This window comes from Notamacropus eugenii, chromosome 6 (genome assembly GCF_028372415.1).
Source record: "Notamacropus eugenii isolate mMacEug1 chromosome 6, mMacEug1.pri_v2, whole genome shotgun sequence".
Taxonomy (NCBI): Eukaryota; Metazoa; Chordata; class Mammalia; order Diprotodontia; family Macropodidae; genus Notamacropus; species Notamacropus eugenii.
This window is the reverse complement of record NC_092877.1, coordinates 46,797,810-46,818,154: the sequence shown is the minus strand read 5'-3', so window position 1 is coordinate 46,818,154 and position 20,345 is coordinate 46,797,810. Positions and strand designations below refer to the sequence as shown.

The following is a 20,345-nucleotide window of genomic DNA, read 5'->3' as shown; positions in this document are numbered from 1 at the left end:
TCCGGGGTGGATCGGGTTGGCCATCTCTGGAGAAGACTGACAGCTCGGCCCCCGGGGGCGGGGCGGGGCCGGCCCGACTCGTTAAAGGGAAAGAACCGCCTGTTTGCGCCGAGGTGTGTGGGGCGTATGGCGAGTGAGGGAGCAGATCAGATAGCGAGCCTTGAGGTCAGCTGGGGTGGGGGTGCTCTCTGAGCTTAGCTTGGAACCGCGCCCCGCAGGCAGGAGTGGGGGGAAGGGGCAGGGGGTGGGAAAAAGGGAAGGCCTCTCCCACACACCCTAGCCTCGGCAGCAGGTACCTAGAAGTTGTCCTGCTTGGAGGTGCGGCCAGGCTGGCACGCCTAGCCCGAGGCCCTAGCTACATTCGAAAGAGGGCCTGAATCGGGCAGCACCTCATAGCGACCCCAGATTCGTTTAGGTTCCAGGCCCAGCTAGCTTCGAGCCAGGATCTCGTTGAGCCTGGCCAGGCACTGATGGGACTGGAGGCCTCCCGGAAAAGAGGGACAGCTGCTGGTGGACTAGACCCTGAGGAGCCACTGGGTGCCGCGGGGTGGGCGTCCATCTGGGTGAGGCTTAGAAGGATGTAGCAGAGCATTTAGGGCCACATTGTCAGTCCTGGCCGCCGAACAGATCTGAGAACCCCGGTAGAAGCGAATGGGGTGGGGCCGGAGAGGCGACCCTGGGTATGGGCTGCACTGACTGACTTCGTTCGAGGAGACCCCAGAGTGTACTGCTTGGGTTCATTCAGGTGCTACTTCCCCCCATTTCTAGGGATTTCGATTTCTTGAGATCAAACCAAAGGTAACAGTGCAGCGCCGCTGCCTCTATCGCTTGCCAATTGTTCTTGGCAGCCAGCAGAGTCCACTGTGACCCGAGAAGAATCCCTTCCTTCAGGGGTTCACTTCCTATCCATCCCAACTGCATTATCCCTGGGGCCCCTTTCACCTGCCTTCTCGGGATTTGGGAAAGGGACCAAGAACTGCCTGGACTGGAATCTGTCAGTGACATGGAGCAATCGCAACCAGCGACTCAGCCTACAGTGAGTCCCTTTGATATTTGGCTAAATTTCATCCTCAGCCCTCGTAATTGGGAACCAGGAGTTCAACTGGTAAATTGGGATTTAGGAGGTTCGGACCTTGACTTCGGCCAGATGAGAGATCTGGAAAGGAGTGGGCACTGTATGCCTACCCCTCCTTCCCCAGGATGGGACCCCCAGCTCTGCCTCCGCCCTCACCCCCCACCCCCCACCCCCAGACCCGCCCCCGCCGCCGCCCGGCCCCGCGCAGGCTGTGGTAATCGGGTTAGCGGCGCCGGAATTACATTACCTTCCCCAGCCCGGCCGGGCCCCGGGGGGGCCTGGCGCCTTCGAGCCGGTCAGACAGGGAGCGGGGAGGGGGTGCAATTCCATCTCCCCATGGACCCTTGTCCTCTCCCCAGGGCCTTCTCCCCCATCCTTGCACTCCTGGCCTCAGGCTACTTGCCTTCCCCAGAGGGGCTGGACTTGGTCCCTGTCCCGGTTCCCCATCCTCCCAGCCAGCTAGGATAGGCACTGGATCCCCTGGATTCAGATCCCCCATTTTGAGACAGATTTGGTTCCATCCCGGTGGCACAGAGTGGGCACTCAGGAAGCCTGGAGTTCGGGGCAGGGAACTGATTGACTGATTAGTTCATAGCAGCCCTCCCCTCCCTTCCTCCTCCCTTCCCAGCAGATGGGCCAGCAGCCGGGGCGCCTGGGGCTGAGCAGAGAGGGCAGAGGCTTCTCTCCTCGGATCCATCAGCTCTTTACTGCGTCTGGTACAGAAAAAAGCCTGGAGTGAGGAGAGTTCTCTGAATTCCTGGGTGCCGGCCCCACCCTATTCCTAAAATCAGAGCCAGCCTGACTAAAGTGAATAACAATAATTTACATTTCTCTATAGCCCTTTCAGCTACCAAGCTGTTTTTTCTCGCCAACCTTGAGTCAAGGAAACTAAGGCTCAGACAAGAAAAGTGACTTTGCCTAGAAAGTGACTGGGTTTGAGTAGATTCTGATTGGATCATAGGATTTAACATTGGACCGGTTCAACTGCCTAATTTTTCAGATGAAGGAAGCAGGTTAAATGGCTTTCCTAGGGGCTCACAGCCAATGTCAGGAGGCAGGACTCAAAGCCAAGTTCTCCGACTCCATATCATAATGCCTCCCCATTCAGCTCTTCTTGGGAAAGCAGAAGAGGTTTGTTTAATCCTCATGTGTTTCCTGGAAGAATAATCCCATTTGTAGGGACCCTAAGTCTCCTTTTGGGAAGGGAGAAGGAAAGGCGCAGGGGTTGGTGATTGAGGCCCCAGAACCAGGATCAGTGATGATAAAAGAGTGTCTGATATCAATGTGTCCTTTACATGAACCATTCCTTCTTTTCATCTTGTCCCCTCCCAACTACCAGAAAATGTTCCAAATTCTTCTTTCCTTCCTGGCTCCCTGGGAAGGGAGGTCAAGTCTCACAAGTAGCTCCCAACTGTCTTTCACCAAGGATCAGCATGGGAAATGTGCATCTAATTGAGTGACTCAGAGTGGAGGAGAAGCCCAGGAGAGAAAGATCAGCCGACAAGAAGGAAGGAGAAAGATCATGGATGGGGGAAGGGATGGGATGCGTAACAAACCTTGCAGAACTGTCCCTCTACATTCATGCTGACCCACTTACACATGACCCTACTGGCTAGGCAGATTTTCATCTTTTTGACCCCCTTACTGAATTCCCCACAGGGCTTTTCAGGACCTTATCTACTTATGCCCACAATCCTCACTTTCACCCCATCCACACAGTGAATGACCTCACCTCCTACATCCCAGAGAAGATGGAAACTATCCATCAGAAACTCTCTGAGCTGTAATTGTCTTGTCTTCATCTCAAAATGCCACTTGCATCCCTACATTTCTTCTCTTTCCTATCTGAGAAGCATAAATACCTCTCTATCAGGGCTAAGCTGTACCTTTGTTCATACTTCATCTCGAAGCTGCCTCCCACGTTTATCTCCTGCCTTAACCATTTCAACCTCTCCCTCTCCCTTGCCTTCTTCTCCTTTGCTAATACATTTCATATCTCCCCTAGGTTTACTACTTTTCATGCTACATACAATTTTCTTCCTGTCTGTCTCTGTCTCCCTTCCTCCCTCTCTCCTCACTATCTTTCCTTCCTTTGATTGTCAAACTGACCACTGGACTGGGAGTCTGGGAACCTGGATTTGAATCTCAGCTCTGACACTATATGACACTGGCAAAGGCCTGACTACTTTACCTCTGATTCATCATTTACTTCTGTCCCCTCCTTTTTATCCCTACTGCTGTCACCTCAATTCAGACTCTAATCATCTCCTTATTGGATTATTAACTGGTCTACAAATTGATTCCTCTATCTCTGGTCTTTCCTCCAGTACATCCAGCCAGAGTTATCTTCCTAAGGAACAGCTCTGACCATAACATTTTGCAACTCACTTCGCACTATACCTACAGAATAAAGTAGTCTAGCTTTCAGGGTCCTACAAAATCTTGTGACAAACTTTTTCCCGAAACTTTACAGTCACTCTGGATTCAAATTTTATCTCTGACATTTACTTAGCTGTGTGATGGTGAAATCATTTAACCTCAGCCTCAGTTCTCTCATTTGTAAAATGGGAATAATACACTACTTACCATAGAAAACTGTTATGAGGAAAGTGCTTTGTAATTCTTAAAATACTAGAAAAAATGTGAACTTACTCACAAATGATTGGCCAGTACCCACTGTTTTCACTTCCTTACCATCTTTTGAGTTTTTAAACTTTTGTAATCTGACTTCTATCTTTCCTACTTTGTGGAACCTAAAAACCTATTTTTTGTAGCCTAAAAGCTACCTCCTAATGGCTTCTTCCTCTTTGACCTTTCATCAGCCTGTTTCTTCCCCACTTTAAAAAATTATTACTTTTTTTAATCACTATTTCCAAATACATCTATTCCCCCTCCTCCTCAGTAAATCATTTCTTGAATGATTATACCAATTGAACCAGACAGTATTCTCAATGTTATGCACAAATAGCCCTCCACTTCTGAAAAAAAAAAAGGTGGAATTACATTTTTTCACCTGTTCCCTGTGACTAAACCACATTACATAGTGTTCAGTTTCTTTTTTGTTCCTTTAGTTTGCACTGAAGACGTTGTGAATATTGTTTATGTGGCTGTGCATATTTTACTCTCAGTTCATGTCTTCCAGCTTCTCCAAATTCTTCTTGTGTTTCTCACGGTGCAATAATATTGCACTGTATTCACATTCTATATTTTGTTCAGTCATTCCCCAACTGACTGGCATCTTTTTTCATTTCCCCTTCTTTGTCACCACAAAAAGTGCTATGAATCTGGTGAATATGGGACCTTTCTGTCTTTGGCATCCTTGAGAAAATATGTCTATAGAGGGAATTGCTGAATCCAAAGGAAAGGACATTTTAGTCACCTTTTACAAGCATGATTTCAGATTACTTTCCAGAATCACTAGAGCCAATTCACATCTCCACTGTGGACAGATGTGCCTGTCTTTCCAGTTCCCCTTCCACATTGTCTATTTTCACCTTTGGTCATCTTTGCCAATTTAAGCAACTTTAAGAAAAAGTTATGTTGATGCTCCTGTTCTCTTAACTATGACTTCCTGTAACCACCAAGAGATCCCACCCTAATAGTAAGAACAGATAAACAAATCAACACTTTAGTCATGTCTGAAAATGTATGGCTTACTCTGTATCTAGTCACAGACAGCATGGTTCTCCAGAGGTCTTCTGAAGTTATGTTTGATCATTGCATTGAATATGTCTTTGAAGTCTTTCAAATATATTTTCCTTTGTTTTAGTACTGTTTGTTGTCTACCATCTCTTTAAAATGTGACTTTCTTCCACAATATTTCATCATCCCAGTTTTCCTCCTACTTCTATGAACATTTCTCCTCTATGGGGTGGGGAACCTTCGGCCTCAAGGCTACATGTGGTCCTCTAGGTCCACAGGTTCTACACCCCTGGTCCAACCCTAATGCTCAAACTTCTGCTCTTTTCTCTCTACCTACCCCCAGAGATCTCAACTACTCCCCTGCCTTTAGAACTGTGTATCTATGCTAATAACTTCTAACTCTTATCTCTAGCTCTGCACTCTCTCCTTAGTTCCATAGCTATATTCCCAAGTGCCTGGGTGTCCCTTTGGCATCTCAAACTCAATATATCCTATACTGAACTCCCCTTCACATCCTCTACCCTCTACATCCTCTTGCTGATTCCAACTTATCAATTTATCTCACCAGCTTCAAAACTTGTCTCAATTTTTTCTCTATTTCTAATTTCTTATTCTGTCAATTTTTCCTTACAAATCACTCTCAGATTTGGTCTTTCATCTCCAGTTACACAGCCAGCACCTTTCTAATCCTTTCTTAAACTATTGCAACAACCCCCTCCCAGCTGATTTTTCTGCCTCTAGTCTCCCCGCACAACACCAACTTTTAAAATGTTTCATCAGAAATTGCCAGTGGCTTCCCTAAACTGTCAATAAAGCCCAAGTCCCCCAAACTGTGGATAAAGCCTATGGTTCAAGGCTCTCCACCATCTGATTTGCTCCTACCTTTCTAGCTTTCCCTCCATGATTCTCCCATGTGAAACTTCTGCTCTATCAAATAAGATATTAGCACAGTGTCTGGCACACAGTAGGTACACTTAATGTTTATTCCCTCCTTTCCCTCCTCTAAGCTGCTCTTTTCTTTAATGTTTGCATACTTCATGCAGACAGTGAATGGCATTGACATGAGCTCATGGTTAGTCATGTGATGCTTTATAGTTTTCAAAGCAATGTTTTATTGCCAGAGCCTTATGAAATAGGTGGTGTGGGTATTAGTCCATGTGATTTCATCACTTTGGACACTGCCTATACAGATCACAAAGATTTCAACTTCTCACAAGCTTGGATCATTTTCCAATTTCTGTGGCCCCTCAAATCATTTATTACCTGAAGACCAACCTGCAGGCACTTAGCTAAGCTGGTATGAAGAAGACATCCGTGTCTGGAAACAGTTCAGCAAAATCGCATCAGTTGAATCTGATAGTATATCCAGTGTTCCAAACCCATAGCCCCTCACTTTTATTTTGTTGGAAGCATATTCAGTCTTTCTAGCTTAGTAAGACCTATCAGAGCCCCTCTTCTTTGGAGAGCCCAAAGTTATCTTCACAAAGAAAACAAGCAGTCGGGGTCTTTGTGAAGAAATTAATAAGATCAATCAAATTTTAATGAAGCACCTATTACATGCCAGGCCCTGTGCTAAATATGAGGGGTAAAAGACAGAAGCAAAACAGCTCTGTATGTGTATGTGGGGGGGGGTTGTGTGTGTGTGTGTGTGTGTGTGTGTGTGTGTGTGTGTGTGTACACCAGGGATATACCTGTGTGTATGCCTGTGGCCCCTTAATAAAAAGATTTGTTCTGTGAAGTTTGGATTCAGTCAAAAGGTCACACTTGAGAACCTAGAGGGTCACATGTGGCCTCGAGGCTGTAGGTTTGACACCCCTCCTGCATACACACATGTATTGCATATAACAAGCACTAGTAGATAAGAAGAGTCAGGAAAGATTTCATGTAGAAGGTGGCATCTGAGCTGAGGAAACTAGGGATTCCAAAGTGAGGTGAATAGGGTAAGCACTGCAGACCTGGGACACCCGGTGCAAAGACAGAATGGAAACTGGAGTGTATGAAAAACAGCAGGAAAGTCAGTATGGTTGAATCATAGAGTAATATTTACATATTGGAAAGTTGGAGAGGATGAAGACTTGGAGTGTTCCTGAGAGGTCAAGACTCTTGTCAGACAATGGAACTGATAGGGGAGGAACTCACTAATTTATTTACTACTAAAAGGGCACACAAATGTATGGATGTGGTCATGGGGGGAAAAATTGAATTCCCTGATTACAATAGAATGAATTCCATTGCAGTGGATCCAGGAGAGGCTGTCTAGGTAGGGATTCTTGCCAAAATAAAGCTTGGAGATACATGGGTCATTGCTGGGAACTGCCTCTTTGCTGCTTTGGAAAGAGGATTGAAATGGGATTTGAGAGCATTTTCTCAATTTTTAGCTATAGGAGTTTGATATTCCTTAACTGCCATCCCCTCCCCCAAGTCATCTATGAGAAACATGCTTCTAAGCACTGAAGTGAACACCTAGAAGAATCATTGCTAATTATTTGGAGTAGAGTAGAAGTTTTGTAGCTTGCTTATTTTTTCTTGAATAAAATTGCTTTTAAAATTTCACATGGTAAGAGAAAAAAGGGTGGAAAGTTATAATGCCAAGGTCTAAGAGATTTTAATGCCAAAGAGAGGATCTTATGGGTAATAGTGAGCCCTTGGAGCTAATTGGATGTGTGTATCACAAACTGGTGCTATAGAAAAATCACTTTGGCAATTGTGTGGAGGATGGGGCTAAAATAGGGAGAGACTTGCAGAGAGATGAAATAGGAAACTATTATTTGAGCAAGAGGTGACAAGGATGTGAACTATGGTAATGGATGAGTAAGTGTAGCAACAGAGACATATGGGAGAGATGCTGTAGAGTTAAAAATGCCAAGATTTGGCAACTGATTGGATATGAGGTGAATGGCAGTGAAGACATAGATTTTGGATCTCAGTAACCAGAAGAATGATGATGTCCTCCACAATAATAGGAATGGGTTTAAAGGGAAAGATGAATTCTCTTTTGGATATATTGAGTTTGTGATGCCTATGCATATACAGTTCAATATGTCCAATCAGCAGTTGGTGATGCAGCACTAGAGTTAAGGAGAGAGATTGAGACTAGAGGTAGAAATCTGAGGGTCAGCTATACAGATAAGATTGAACATGGGAGCTGAGGATGTAACCAAGGGAAAGAGAGAAGGAAAGGGAAAGGAATGGAAGACAGAAAAGGCCAAGGTTGGCATTCAAAAACCTGGATAACAAATCAGCAAACAGGATTCAGAAGGAACAGTCACACATTGAGGAAGAGAACATTGCCACAAAAACCCAGAAAGGAAAGAGAATCTAGGGGGAAAGAGTGATCACTGTTGCTATAGAAAGGTCAAGAAGGGGGATGATTGAGAAAGGAGCAGTAGACTTGACATTAAGGCATCACTGGTACTGAATGGTGAAAAAAGAACACTAAATGAGCTTGGCCCTAAAGAAAATATGTGAGAAGACACCACCTTCAGGTTCTTTGCAAAGGTAAGAGACCAGAGGTATGGAACATTGCATATAACATTAAGAATTTTCAATATGTTAGTTTTACTGAACTTTTTTTTCTAACTTTATTATAAGGGGTGGCTTTTGGAAGTGAGAAATGTAGGTGATGTAAAAATAGAAGAGAGGTGGTTAGTAACCTTGATTATATTTTGTAAAAATCTAGTCAAGATCCTTAGATGAGAAGAGGTGCTGCGGTGCTAGGGCAGGTTTGAGAGGATTAAGTCTGAAACACTTATGGTGAATGGGGTAGAGAACCCATCAGGGAAGAGTAAAAAGACTGCCTTGCTACATTTAGAATCCAATTGAAATTAGATAACAAATTTGTAATGAACATAGTGGGCACTGTTGTATGATTTCCTCCAGCTCATTTCAGAACACATAAGTAGGAGCAAAGGCAGAGATAGATGGAGGGGAATAATCCAGCCTTAGGGCTTGAGCCATAGAACAAATGAACAAAGAATTTAAGAGGATAGTGAAGAACTAAAGTTCCCTAGGGGACTGAGAAGAGTGGAAGGTGTACCAAGAATAGGGGTGAGGCCCTGATAAGTACCCAGGGGTGGAAGTGAAGAGTGACAGGTATTATCCCCATTTTACAAATGAGGAAACAGACTCAGAGGGAGTGAAATGACTGGATCAAAGTCACATACGTAGCTAGTGGCAGAATTGGGGCTCAAATACAGGCCTCCTGATTTCCAATCCAGTGATCTTAATACCACATCTCTTGGGCCTTTGTTCATGAGGTTTCCCCTACTTGCAATGCCTGTCTTGTTTTCCCCTTTGATCCCACTCTTGGTCACCCCTGAAGGTGACAGATAGGTGGTAAGATGGATAGAGAGCTGAATCTGGAGTCAGGATCTAAGTTTGAATCCCACTTCAAACATGGCCAATCTATGTGATCCTGGGCAAGTCACTTAACCTCTTTTGCCTCAGGTTCCTCATCTGTAAAATGCAGATAGCAGCACATATATGAGGGTAAGAAATATTTGCAAAGTGCTTTGCAGAATGCTGGCTATTATAATTACTTGTGTTAAACCATTTAGTGAACTTTGAAGTTTCTTATTTGTGCCTGTCATCTCCCCAACTATATTGTAAGCTGCTTGAAGACGGGGTTTGGATTTTTTTTTTTTAATTTCTGAGGGATAGTGTGTCTTTGAATGTGCATGTCTCTGTGTATTTCTGAGCAGATGTGGGTATATCAGTCTGTTAGTATCTTCCTGCTCTGTGTCTGTGTGGGTGTCCCTGACTGTGTATGAGTTTATGGATCTGTCTGTCACTATGTGATATTAGTATGCAGTGGATGGGTGGAATGTTGTCTCTGTGTGTGGCTGCCATACATACAAGGTACTGGTATTGTCTCTGTGTGGTATGTCTGGGTCTGAAATGTGTATGTAGTGTCTGTCATTTCTGTGCGATTCGACTATTAGAGGGTGGAGGATTGTACAGTATATATCTGAGTGTGGTGTGATCTTGGAGGGGTGCTCAGTGTGTCTTCGTGGGCTGTATCCGTTCCTGTGTGGGTGGTGTCTGTGTGTTTGCTGTGTGCCCTCTGTCCCTTCACCTCCTCCCCCCGCCCCTTTCAGCATCTGCTCTGCATTAGCTTGTCCCAGGCCTTGGCAGGCGCCAATGATTAAATCACCATCATTAAGCTGGGCCTGCCCCCCAGCAGCAGGGGGATGGGGGGAATCACTGCCAAGCCCCAGGGGCCCCTCCCCTCAGAGATGTCCGTAGAGACTTCCAGTGACAATTCCCAAGAGACTCAGAGATTCCCTCAGAGAAAAGAGGTCTGTTCGAGGGGTTGGAATGAAGAAAGGGTGGGAGGAGTTTAGAGACGGGGGAAACAACCTAAGGGAAAACACTGAGAGGGTGCTGTAGCTAGGGGGAGACCATGGGGTGGGTGGTCGCTGAGGAGTCTCTGCTAGGGAAGGGCTGTCACCGAGGGACAACAGCACGGGGCCACCCGGAGGGAGATGCGCTAAGGGCAAACCCTGGGGTGATTCCCGAGGCTGGTGTTTGCGTGTGGTCCAGAAGCAGACTGCGAGCACCCTGTGGGCTGGCACCGTTAGGGCTGTGGGCTTGGGTTTTCTTTAGTTTTTTGTATCGCCCCCACCTCCTCGTAGCGGTGTCTGGCACATAGTCGGCGCTTAATAAATGCGTGTTGTTTGGATCTAAAGGAAGGCACGTGAGCCAGGCAGCATCGAGGAAGGGAGGGAGAGGTCGCTGAGCAGGGGGACCCCTCGGGGGGCCCCTGGAAGGGGGGGTCACATGGTAAGATCCCTTTGGGGGCGACCTCGCAGCGAGCAGAGGAGGGGCCGGGGGAGGTCCGCCAGGGGATCCGCGAGGACGGGCACACAGGAGCTACGACTGCGCCCTGCGCGTCCAGGCTTTGGCCGCGGTCGAGCTCCATCAGTCTCCGGCCGCGGAGGGCCCCGTCCTCGGGCGCAGACGCTCGCTAGGCGGCCTCCAGCCAAAGGCCGCTGCCCGCCCCGGGAGATGCTCCCCGCGAGACGGCCCCGTCGGCCCGCTACAGACCCGGCTCAGGTGGGGAGGACCCCCGGGGGGAGCTGCTGGAAAAGGAGACGCGGGTGCCTTCCTCTCCGGCCGCGGCGGCCTCCGGAAGACGCAGGCACCGCGGCCTTCGCGGGCTGCGGCTCGGGGTTCCTGGGACTCGGCCTGGCCGGGAGAGGGGGGCAGCTAGAAGCACTTTCGCCAGCTCTGACGACAAGCGGGGCGGGGCTAGGGGCGGGACGAGCTCAGGTGAGCACACGGGAGAGAGGGGCGGGGAGCGGTGGGGCGGGGCCCTGGGCGGGGCGGCCAATCAGAAAAGGACCAGGCCTTCCGTTGCCTGGAGACAGGCCCCGCCCAGCAGGCGGCACCGGAAGTGGCTGGCCGGGCTCAGCCTTTAAGATGGCGTCTCCTCAGGGGGGCCCGATGGCGATCGCGATGCGGCTGCGGAACCAGCTTCAATCGGTGTACAAGATGGACCCGCTGCGGAACGAGGTATGGAGGCGGCGGGCTGGAGATGCCAGGCGACCGGAGAACCAAGGTCTTGGGGCCAGCGAGCTACTGGGCAGCTGGCCCGATGCCCAATGCGCTTGCGCTGCGCCCGGGCACCGGATGCGCGTGCGTGGTGTTTGGAAAGGGGGCGACCCTCCCATAGAACGCATGCGCGCCGCGACCGCCATCCTCGCCCCCCTTCACGCGTCAAGAACCGGGGTTGCGCGCGGAGCCCCCTGCTGGGCGGAGGTGGAGGGAGGGGGCTCAGCCGGGGTGTGGAGCAGCGCCCCCCTCCGCTTAGTCCCCGAGGGTCTGATGGGGGGACGACGCCCCAGAAGGGGAGGTCATTGTTGGGCTGCCCCCCGTCGGCTGTCGGGGTGGTCACTTAGAAAGTCAGTGATGGTCAGTTTGGCTGCAGGAGGAAGTCCGAGTAAAGATCAAGGACCTGAACGAGCACATCGTGTGCTGTCTGTGCGCCGGCTACTTTGTGGACGCCACGACCATCACGGAATGCCTACACACCTGTGAGGGTCCTCCCCGCCCGTGCCCCCGCCCCGCCCCCGTGCCATCACCCCACCTCCCCCCCCCCCCCCCCCCTCCGCCCCGTGAGGGAGGGAGCAGGGCTGCAGGGTGTGTGGCCTCTCTCCCCGCAGTCTGTAAGAGCTGCATCGTGAAGTACCTGCAGACCAGCAAATACTGCCCCATGTGCAACATCAAGATTCACGAGACGCAGCCCCTGCTCAACCTCAAGCTGGACCGGGTCATGCAGGACATCGTGTACAAGCTGGTGCCGGGCCTGCAGGACAGTGAGTGTCGCCTCCGGGTGCCCCACGGCAGGCTGGGGCCGGGGTCTGTGAGGGAGCTGAGCCAGTCACTCTCTCAAGACCCTTCCCGCTGGGACTTTCAGGGATTCCACAGCTCCCAAGGGAGCCCGCAGGGCGGTGACATCCCTAAGGTCCGCCAGGGTGTGTGTGTGTATGTGCGTGCGCTGCGGGCCTGCCAGTGTGCGGGCACATGGGAGGTCGGGCTATGAAAAGTTCAGGAGTGGACAGGGACGAGGGAGGACTAACATACCTTTCTCCCGTTCCTCATCCTCCCCTCCCTTCCAGGTGAAGAGAAAAGGATACGAGAATTCTATCAGTCCCGCGGCCTGGACCGAGTCACCCAACCTGCCGGGGAAGGTAAATACAGCCTAAAGAAAAGTACCCACCTCTTCTCTCAGAGTTTTTCATCTTCCATCTCACGCCTTCCTCCCTCCCGTGTGATAGTCATCACCACGTCTCTCCTAGAACCAGCCCCGGGTACCCTTGGCCTCCCCTACAACAGTTTTGACCATTCAAAAGCCCACTATTATCGTTATGATGAGCAGCTCAGCCTGTGTCTAGAAAAATTAAGGTGAGAGGTGTGATGGGGGTGGGAGGGCAGGCAAACCATGATTCTACCGATCATGCCTCTATGTGCCTAGGGAAGACTCTAGTCCAAGGGGATGGCCTACTCAAGTTTAGTGCAGAGTGGGGAGGGGGAAGGTAAACCAGCTGATGCTCCCTACCCTACCTAGGAGGTGAGTCCATACAAAAGATTTGAAGGGGAGGGGAGATACCAGGAAGGGGGGTGCTTTGGGGAATGATGGGGGGGCAGGGCATGTGGTAGAAAGACACCTAACCATTGTCTTTGCTTCCCCTTCCCCACACCAGTTCTGGCAAAGACAAAAATAAAAGCATTTTACAGGTAAGGGGGCTGAGAGGGAGGTCTCCGTATTCTTCCCATCTAAATAACTAACCTAATAACAACTCCTTCGATGTCACTTGTTACTCATATAATAATAATAGCAGCTCCCATTTCTAGATCACTTGGTTTGTAAAGTACTTTCTCCCAGTAATCCTGCAGGTAGTTATACAGGCATCATCCCCACTACACAGATGAGGACACTCCCAAGGCTCTGAGAAGGGAAGGGATTTGCCCAAGGTCACACGGCTATCAAGTGGCAGAGCTGGGATTTGAACTTGGACTTCTTGACTTGGGGTCCATTGCTCTTTCTTTGTCTCCCTGTCCCTGCCCTTCAGCACAAGTTCGTCCGTTGTTCCGTCCGAGCCGAGGTTCGGCATCTCAGAAGGGTCTTGTGTAGACGTCTGATGCTGAACCCCCAGCATGTGAGTTAGGATGTCTCAGGGAGAAGCTCCAAGGGGGATGGAGGGAGGGAGGCCTTTCGGGATGGAGAGGCAGGGGCTACCTGTCCCAGTATCACCTGGACCCTCTCTCTCCTCCCTCCCCCACCCAGGTACAGCTCCTCTTTGACAATGAAGTTCTCCCAGATCACATGACCATGAAACAGCTTTGGCTTTCTCGATGGTTTGGCAAGGTGGGGAAGAGAAGGTCTGGGGGATGAGGGACTGGAATAGAGTGGTGTGGCAGGAGGAAATTGGTTGTAGAAAAATCGGTGGTTGTTTTAGGGAAGGTGTGAGAATGAAAGAGGTGATGGTGAGATAAAAAGGGCGGTTATGGCTAGAAAAGTTGTAACAAGCCTTCCCCTCCTCTATTTCTTTAGCCTGCACCCCTGCTCCTGCATTACAGTGTGAAGGAAAAAAGGAGGTAGAAGCTGGCCTTCCTCCCCCACCCCAGATATTTATGTGAGACCCACAGTGGTTTTATTTTTGAAATAAAAACCGAAAAAGCACCTTTGATTGCTTCTTGAATTTTCCTTTCTTCCTTTTCCCATCCCTCCCCCTTACCTGACATGGCTTCTCTCTCCTCCCTTTTCCATCCCTTCCCCCACCCCTCAACCTCTCATTATTCAATAAATCCCAGTGATTTGTGCTGGATCCAAATTGGGAGGATTTGAGTGGCCATTGAGGGATCAATGAGAGGTAACTAGGACTCCTCAGCAGGGCTAAGACAGAATGGTAGAGGGCCAGGACCAGGGACCAGTGTTCTGCCAACATTCTAGCATCGGAGGAACAAACTTGGGGGCGAAGTTAGAGAGCCTGCAGCGTGGGGTGGGAGACTGTGTCCAGATGAGGGGGAACCCAGCCTTAGGTGGAATGAACCCCTTAAGAACAGGAGAAAGCCCAGGTGATCAGCAAGGAGTTAATAGTTTGTTTGGGGGGGGAGGGCAAGTGCCTGACCTGAAGAGTCATTTGTCAGGAAGCTGGGGATCTGAGTGTGACACTTAAGAGATGCCTATTCCCATACCCAAGACCAGTCATCCCCTCCCCCATGCCTTTCAGAGATGCTTCTACCATAGGCTCAGACCTCTAGTCTGGATCTTCTTTGTGTCTTTCATCAATAGGGGGTGGGGGAAAAGTTTGGCCAAGCTCTTGCTTTGGCAACTGCTCCCTCCCCACTGCCACTGATTCAGACCAGCTGTAGGGTCAGCTGGGACCCGATTCTACCAGACTCCCTTATTCCCCCGCTCACAAGTACCCCCAAAGTGTGTCTGGTCCCAGGAGTCTCAGGGAAGAGCTCCTTTGGGTCCAGGTTTGGTCAAACAAATAACAACCAGCATCTGAGCAGGAAGAGAGAGAGGAAAGAAGGTGCCTGGACCCTGTGCCCTGGACACTGTTCTCCCCCTCTGGTGAGAAGGCTGAGAGAGCCCTGGTTGCTGTCTGTCCTCAACTCTGCTAGCCTTCTTTCCTCCCTCATGTTTCTGCCCCCCCCCCCCAGCTGTTCCCAGCTGTCAGGGATGTAGGTGACTCTTCCCCTTCCCTTGCCCTCCGCCCATGTCCCCAAAGGACTAAAAAGTAAAAGCGCACATAACACATATGGACATATGCACTGTGTTATGGAAAGAACCCCGGATACAGGGTCCTGAGAAGACCCATTGAAGTTCTGGCCTTGCCTGAAACTACCTGGCTCCAATCACTTCCCATTTTTCTGGCCCTCCTTTTCCCCATAGATAACAGCTAACTTTTATAGAAGATTTTTAAGATTTGCAAAGTGCTATTTCATTTGATATATGTAATGAGAGGGTCTGACTCATCCTCCCTAGCTCTAAATCCTAAAAGTACATCCCAGGGCACTTGGGGTACATGCCATCTGATGCAGATTGGCAAATTCCCAAACATAGGGCATGACATTTCTAGACCTCAGTTTCCTCCCTAACTACTGGTGTTCCTCCTGTTTCAGATGAAATTTATAATACACATAACATTTGGATAGCAAACCTTAAACCTAAAAGGTTTACAAAATAAATAGTGCAAATAATTATTCCAGATTTTCTAGATGATTTGCCCAGAGTTAAAGTAAGTGGAAGGGCTAAAGCCAAGTTTTCCTAATGTGTTTTGTTACCCAAGTCTTGAAGGTATAGAGAAAAAGAGGGAGAGGGGAAAAATGGATGAGGAAACTGGGCTAGGAGTGAGACCTTTCTAAAGCAGTGCAAGCTAAACCTCAACCTTGACATGAATTGTTTCCCAATACCCAAGAAGGGATGAGGCCATATGTACTTTCAGCTGGATTCATCCCAAACCCCAAAGGAATATAGAAAAGTGTGGTGGTGGGCACAAAGTGATTTAGGAAATATTGACAGGTTGTATGTGCAGAGGGGGAGCAGTGACAAAATATGGTAACTGGCAATGATGGTGAAGAGGCCTCTGTGGGGTTGAGGTGGGATGGGGTGGGCAGTCTCCAGGAATATACTGGATCAATAGTGGTTTGCTATGAACAGTTGTGAGGTATAGGTAGGGTCAGTGATTAAATGTTTAGGTGTCCACACCACATTTAGGGTGTGGGAAAAGTGGAAGGGTGGGGCATGAGGTAAGGGGTAGACAGATGTATGAGACCCCACGTATGTGTATGGAGCATCCATGATGTGGTGTGTAGGGGGTCTGTGACCAGATTGTAAGGGGTGCCTGGGTTCCATCGGTCATGGGAAGTCTGTTAAAGATGTTTGAGGGGTGGGGTGGACTCAGTGATAGAGTGGGGATCAAAAATTAGATATTGAGGTCAGTGAAAACTCAGTAATGGGCTGTGAGGTCAGTGGATGTAACGTGTGCATGGGGTTAGTGACTGCTTAGGGGTCAGTGTGTGGTTCAGTAATGGGGTATCAGAGTTCATGGAACGAACAAGTTTGTCATAGTGGTCACAGGAGACGAGGGGATTTTTGGTGATGAAGTTCATGGAACATCTGTCATAAGGTGTTGGAGGGGATCAGTGACCAAGAGTATGGTCAGTGACCACACTGACCAGGGAGTGGAGTGGTGTGTTGTGGTAGGGGGTGGGGTTGGGGGCAGTGATGAGTGTCAGGTTATAGGAGGATGTTCACTTGGTTTCACTCCTTGCCCTCTCCCCTAGTAGAGAGAGAGACCTTCTCAGTTTCCCATGATGAGGAGGGGAGGTGACCTCTGGGCCCCAAAGTTTAATCTCCCTCATTAATCACTCACCCCTCTCTCCTCCCCCAGCTCCTTCTCCCAGCATCCAGTGGATCCAATTTCTCTTAGGCTTCCTTGACCTGGGGCCAGCAAGAGGCTGGGGGGGGGGGGGGGGTGTCTGACTGAGAAATCCCTTCAGTGGCCCCTCACTAGTCCCAGAGGAGACTCTCTCTTCTTGAAAAACTGGGGACCTCCCTTTCTGTGTGAGCCACACGTCTGTGTCTGTGACCATCTCCACATCTTGTGTCTGCTCTGTCTACTGGTCTGTCTCTGCTGCTGTCTGTGACTGTCTTTGTCACTCAGGTTCAGTGTGTCTACTCTCATCTCTCTGATGTCTCCGTTGGTTGCCTATTTCTGTATGAACCCCTCTATCACAAAAATGCCTCTCATATCTTGTGTATGTCTCTAGTCTGGGATGTTTCAATTTCTATTTCATTGTATGACTATGCCTTCCCAGGTGTCTCTCATGGTTGGGTTGGGTTTTTTTTGTTTGTTTCTCTTTTCTCTCCCATCCCCCAATCCAAAACCCATCACCATTTTCTCAATCTCTGCATCTCCACCCACCTCCCCCACCCCGGGGGACAGGCTAACCCCATTACCTGAGACAGACGTTGAGAGGGGGAAGGGAATGGAGGAATCAGACGAGAGGAAATGGGAGGGGGCTCTCAGACAGAAAGAGAAAAAGAGAAGATACAGGACCCCTCAGCTTTCCACCCAGTTCCATGTGGAGTCACAGATGTGAGTTTGCCTCAGACTCAGGAGGTCTTATCACTTCCCTCAAGACCCCCATTCCTCACCCTCAGGCCATTAGTTATCACCCTCATACTAGGGAACTATGTGTCCCCATCAGACACAGGGCCAGATGTCACCCCTCAGACCTGAGAGGACTCCCCTGCATACCTGAGGCATAGAAGAGAGTTCAGAGAGAGTCACTCATTAGGAGAAAGAGATCCATAGCAGGGAAGTCTGAAATGAAGACCCAGATAAAGAGGGATAGAGGAAGAAAGGGGAGAAAATAGAGAAGGGAGAGGAAGGGGAGCTTGTGAGGAAAGGGGGGTGAGACAGATCCTGGCAATGCCATAGGCAGACTTGGTATTGAGTTGGTTTGGGTTTTTTTTTTTATGTCTTGTTCATTCTAGGTACAGTATTTAACATTCGTGAATCTATATGTATGAGTTGTTCCTCTGTGTTTCCTATGCTTGGTGAGTTTTATGAATTGTGTGTTGTATACCTTGACCTCTCTAGATAGGCTCCATAAGAAGGGAATGAGGACTGGAGCTGGAGGAGGGGCACATTGAGCCTCTCCTGGGACGCACTTTAATTACAGATTAAGTGAAACAACATCGATGGGACAGACATTGATTTGAGCGAAGAAAGGCAGCTCCCAACTCAGCCTGGGGAGGGGGGGAAAGGGGAGGGGGTGTCTCCCTCCCCCTTCCCCCATAAATAACCAATTGAGAGGCTCTTGAATCACTTTTGCCAACCTCCACACTTGGGTCCCTTCTGATCTTTGACCGTTAGTCAGTCATCAGTGTGGAAGTGTCTATGTAATTTCTCAATTGTTTCTGTATGATTGTGCCTCCGTGTTCGCGGATATGGCTATCTTTGTGTCTATGTATACATATCTCTGAGTGTGCTCGGCTTTCAGTGTGTCGTCTTTGAGGTGTTTACTGAACTGACTGATTCTTCGAAATTAATACTGTCCACAGTGTCCCAGGTCCTACTCGATCCCTATCCTTGTGTTTCTTTTCCGAGCCGAAAGCAAACCAAGCTTTTACCTGGAGATTTGAGCTCCGTCCAACACAGTCCAGGCTCCTGCCTTTCTCTGAAAGCGCAGAAAGAAGTGGAAAGAACGAGGGATACAAACCCGTGTTAACACACAGTCACATACACTGTCCTCAAAATGGGCAGAAGAGAACGGACGGAGGCCGCTAGTAAACAATCGGGAAAGAAGCGGGAAAAGGTAAAAAGGAAATGAAAGGAGTCGAGAGACACAGACAACCAGCCATAGGGGAAACAGTGGCGAAACAGCTGGCTGGGCAGTTTCTTTAAACCTTAGTTTTTCGGAGGGGGAGGGGGCGGAGGCTTAGAGACTCAACGAAACAAAAGCTGCCTTCGGATGGACGGTGACGGTGAGTCCAAACCGTGGGGATTGAGGGGTACACCGTCTGTCAGTGTCGAAGTCTGCATTACTCCCTCCTACGGGAAGTGCTGAGTATCCGATCGTTTGCCTGGGGTACAGTGTGTGTGGCGTTTTTTTGTTTGTTTGTTTGTTTTGTATGGTTGTGAATATAACTGTTGGTGTATGCGTGGAAGAGCTAGAGATTTTGTCTTTTCTAGAGGGTTCGGTGACCCTATAGGTGAGCAAGGGGGCGGACTGGGAAGAAGGCTTATGTGATTCAAACAGACAGACCGACAGTCCCTGGAGGGACTCCAAGACCCTGCTGGACCGAAGCTGGGCAAGGGGCCCCCAGCCCTCGATGTCCCCCCACCATTTCCAAAGGCCTACTAGGATCGTTGTAATTCGCCTGAGCCGGGTCTCTGCTAAGTCCGTCACAAGGGTAGTCCATGCCCTAGCTACGGGCTGCAGAAGAGCAGGGAGCTCCTCTGTGTGTGTGTGTGTGTGTGTGTGTGTGTGTGTGTGTGTGTGTGTGTGTGTGTGTGGCCAAGGTGTGAATGTCTGATTGTCTCCTCTGGTTTGCTGGTTTCCAGGAGTCTTTTTGTAAATGTACGCTATGTTTGTCTTCCAATGCATGTGTGGAAATGTGTGAGTTTCCTTCGGGGAGATAGTAAGGTTCCTGAGTCAGACGCCTCCATCTACCTGAGGCTCCAAGGTCTCCTGAGGCCCTGGGAGTGAATCCAGGCTTGGGGCCCTGACTACCTCTCTGTCTCCGACCCATAGCCTTGGAGGTGCATAGGGTCATCCTGCCTCCTCAAGAACCTCATTTCTCATCTTATCTATCCAAGATCTCAGAAGAGCTAAACAGACCCTGACCCGGGGGATCTCCCATTCATGGTAGAGGCTGAATGAGATAGACAGAAAGAACATGGACCGAACTCACCTTTGGCCATGGGGTTGTAGGCTTCTCTGTCCTTGCTTTTGTCCTTGTCCCTTAGAATCGGTGGATTTCTGAAGTGGTGGTGGTGTGTATGGACCTATCTCAGTCTTGAGATAGCCCAGAATAGTAGTCAGAATCCTCCTGTAAGTCGAGCCTGCAGCCTCCAGAAACCCCAAGGAGTCAATTCAGAAATCTGGGGTTAAGGGAAGAGGAGTACAGTACTAAGAGAAAATGAGGTTGAAGTATCAGGAAATAGGACATAGAAAGAAGAGGTGGAGGCCGGAGGACTGGGGGCCTGGGGGAGTTACTGGGCTTGGGACCAGAGCTGTGAAAGAGAGCAGAAACTGAAAGGAATGGCACTAGTACTAAAGGAAGCGTATGGACTAGGCCGAGAGACTGGCTTCCAGAAAGCTAGCGGTTTCTATTCCTCACCTGCGTGCTCCACTAGATTTCTCCGCCCCCCCACCCCCCCACCCCCTCCGCTGCCCTGTGTCTCAGACCATTCTGAGCAACCTCCATCTCAGGGGTGCCAGACAGAAAAGGTTGTAGGGTTCCGTGATGGACAGGTTGCCTGGGCCTCGGCTGTTCGCCGGGCCCAGCCACAGTCGGTCTTCGGAATCTGAGCGTTGCCCTAGCCCCACACCCCCGCATCCCTAATCACTTCCAGCCGCAGTCACCCCCATCGCCTTGGGGACC

General features: G+C 49.4%; 1 protein-coding gene across 4 annotated transcripts; it reads left to right on the top strand.

Moving 5' to 3' along the window:
* Nucleotides 1-10,480: 10,480 nt before the first annotated feature.
* Nucleotides 10,481-13,901, top strand: PCGF1 (polycomb group ring finger 1). Of its 4 annotated transcripts, none has more exons than XM_072619874.1 (9): nt 11,073-11,230; nt 11,646-11,751; nt 11,881-12,033; nt 12,337-12,408; nt 12,517-12,622; nt 12,922-12,955; nt 13,291-13,377; nt 13,506-13,586; nt 13,773-13,901. In XM_072619874.1, the coding sequence occupies exons 1-9, from the start codon at nt 11,138-11,140 to the stop codon at nt 13,818-13,820; spliced, it is 780 nt and encodes a 259-aa protein (XP_072475975.1). In that variant the 5' UTR covers nt 11,073-11,137; the 3' UTR covers nt 13,821-13,901. The 4 variants fall into 4 exon arrangements, with proteins under 4 accessions (XP_072475973.1, XP_072475975.1, XP_072475974.1 ...); XM_072619873.1 differs by having other exon boundaries at nt 11,098-11,230; nt 12,496-12,622; XM_072619872.1 differs by having other exon boundaries at nt 10,481-11,230; nt 12,337-12,622.
* Nucleotides 13,902-20,345: the final 6,444 nt, after the last annotated feature.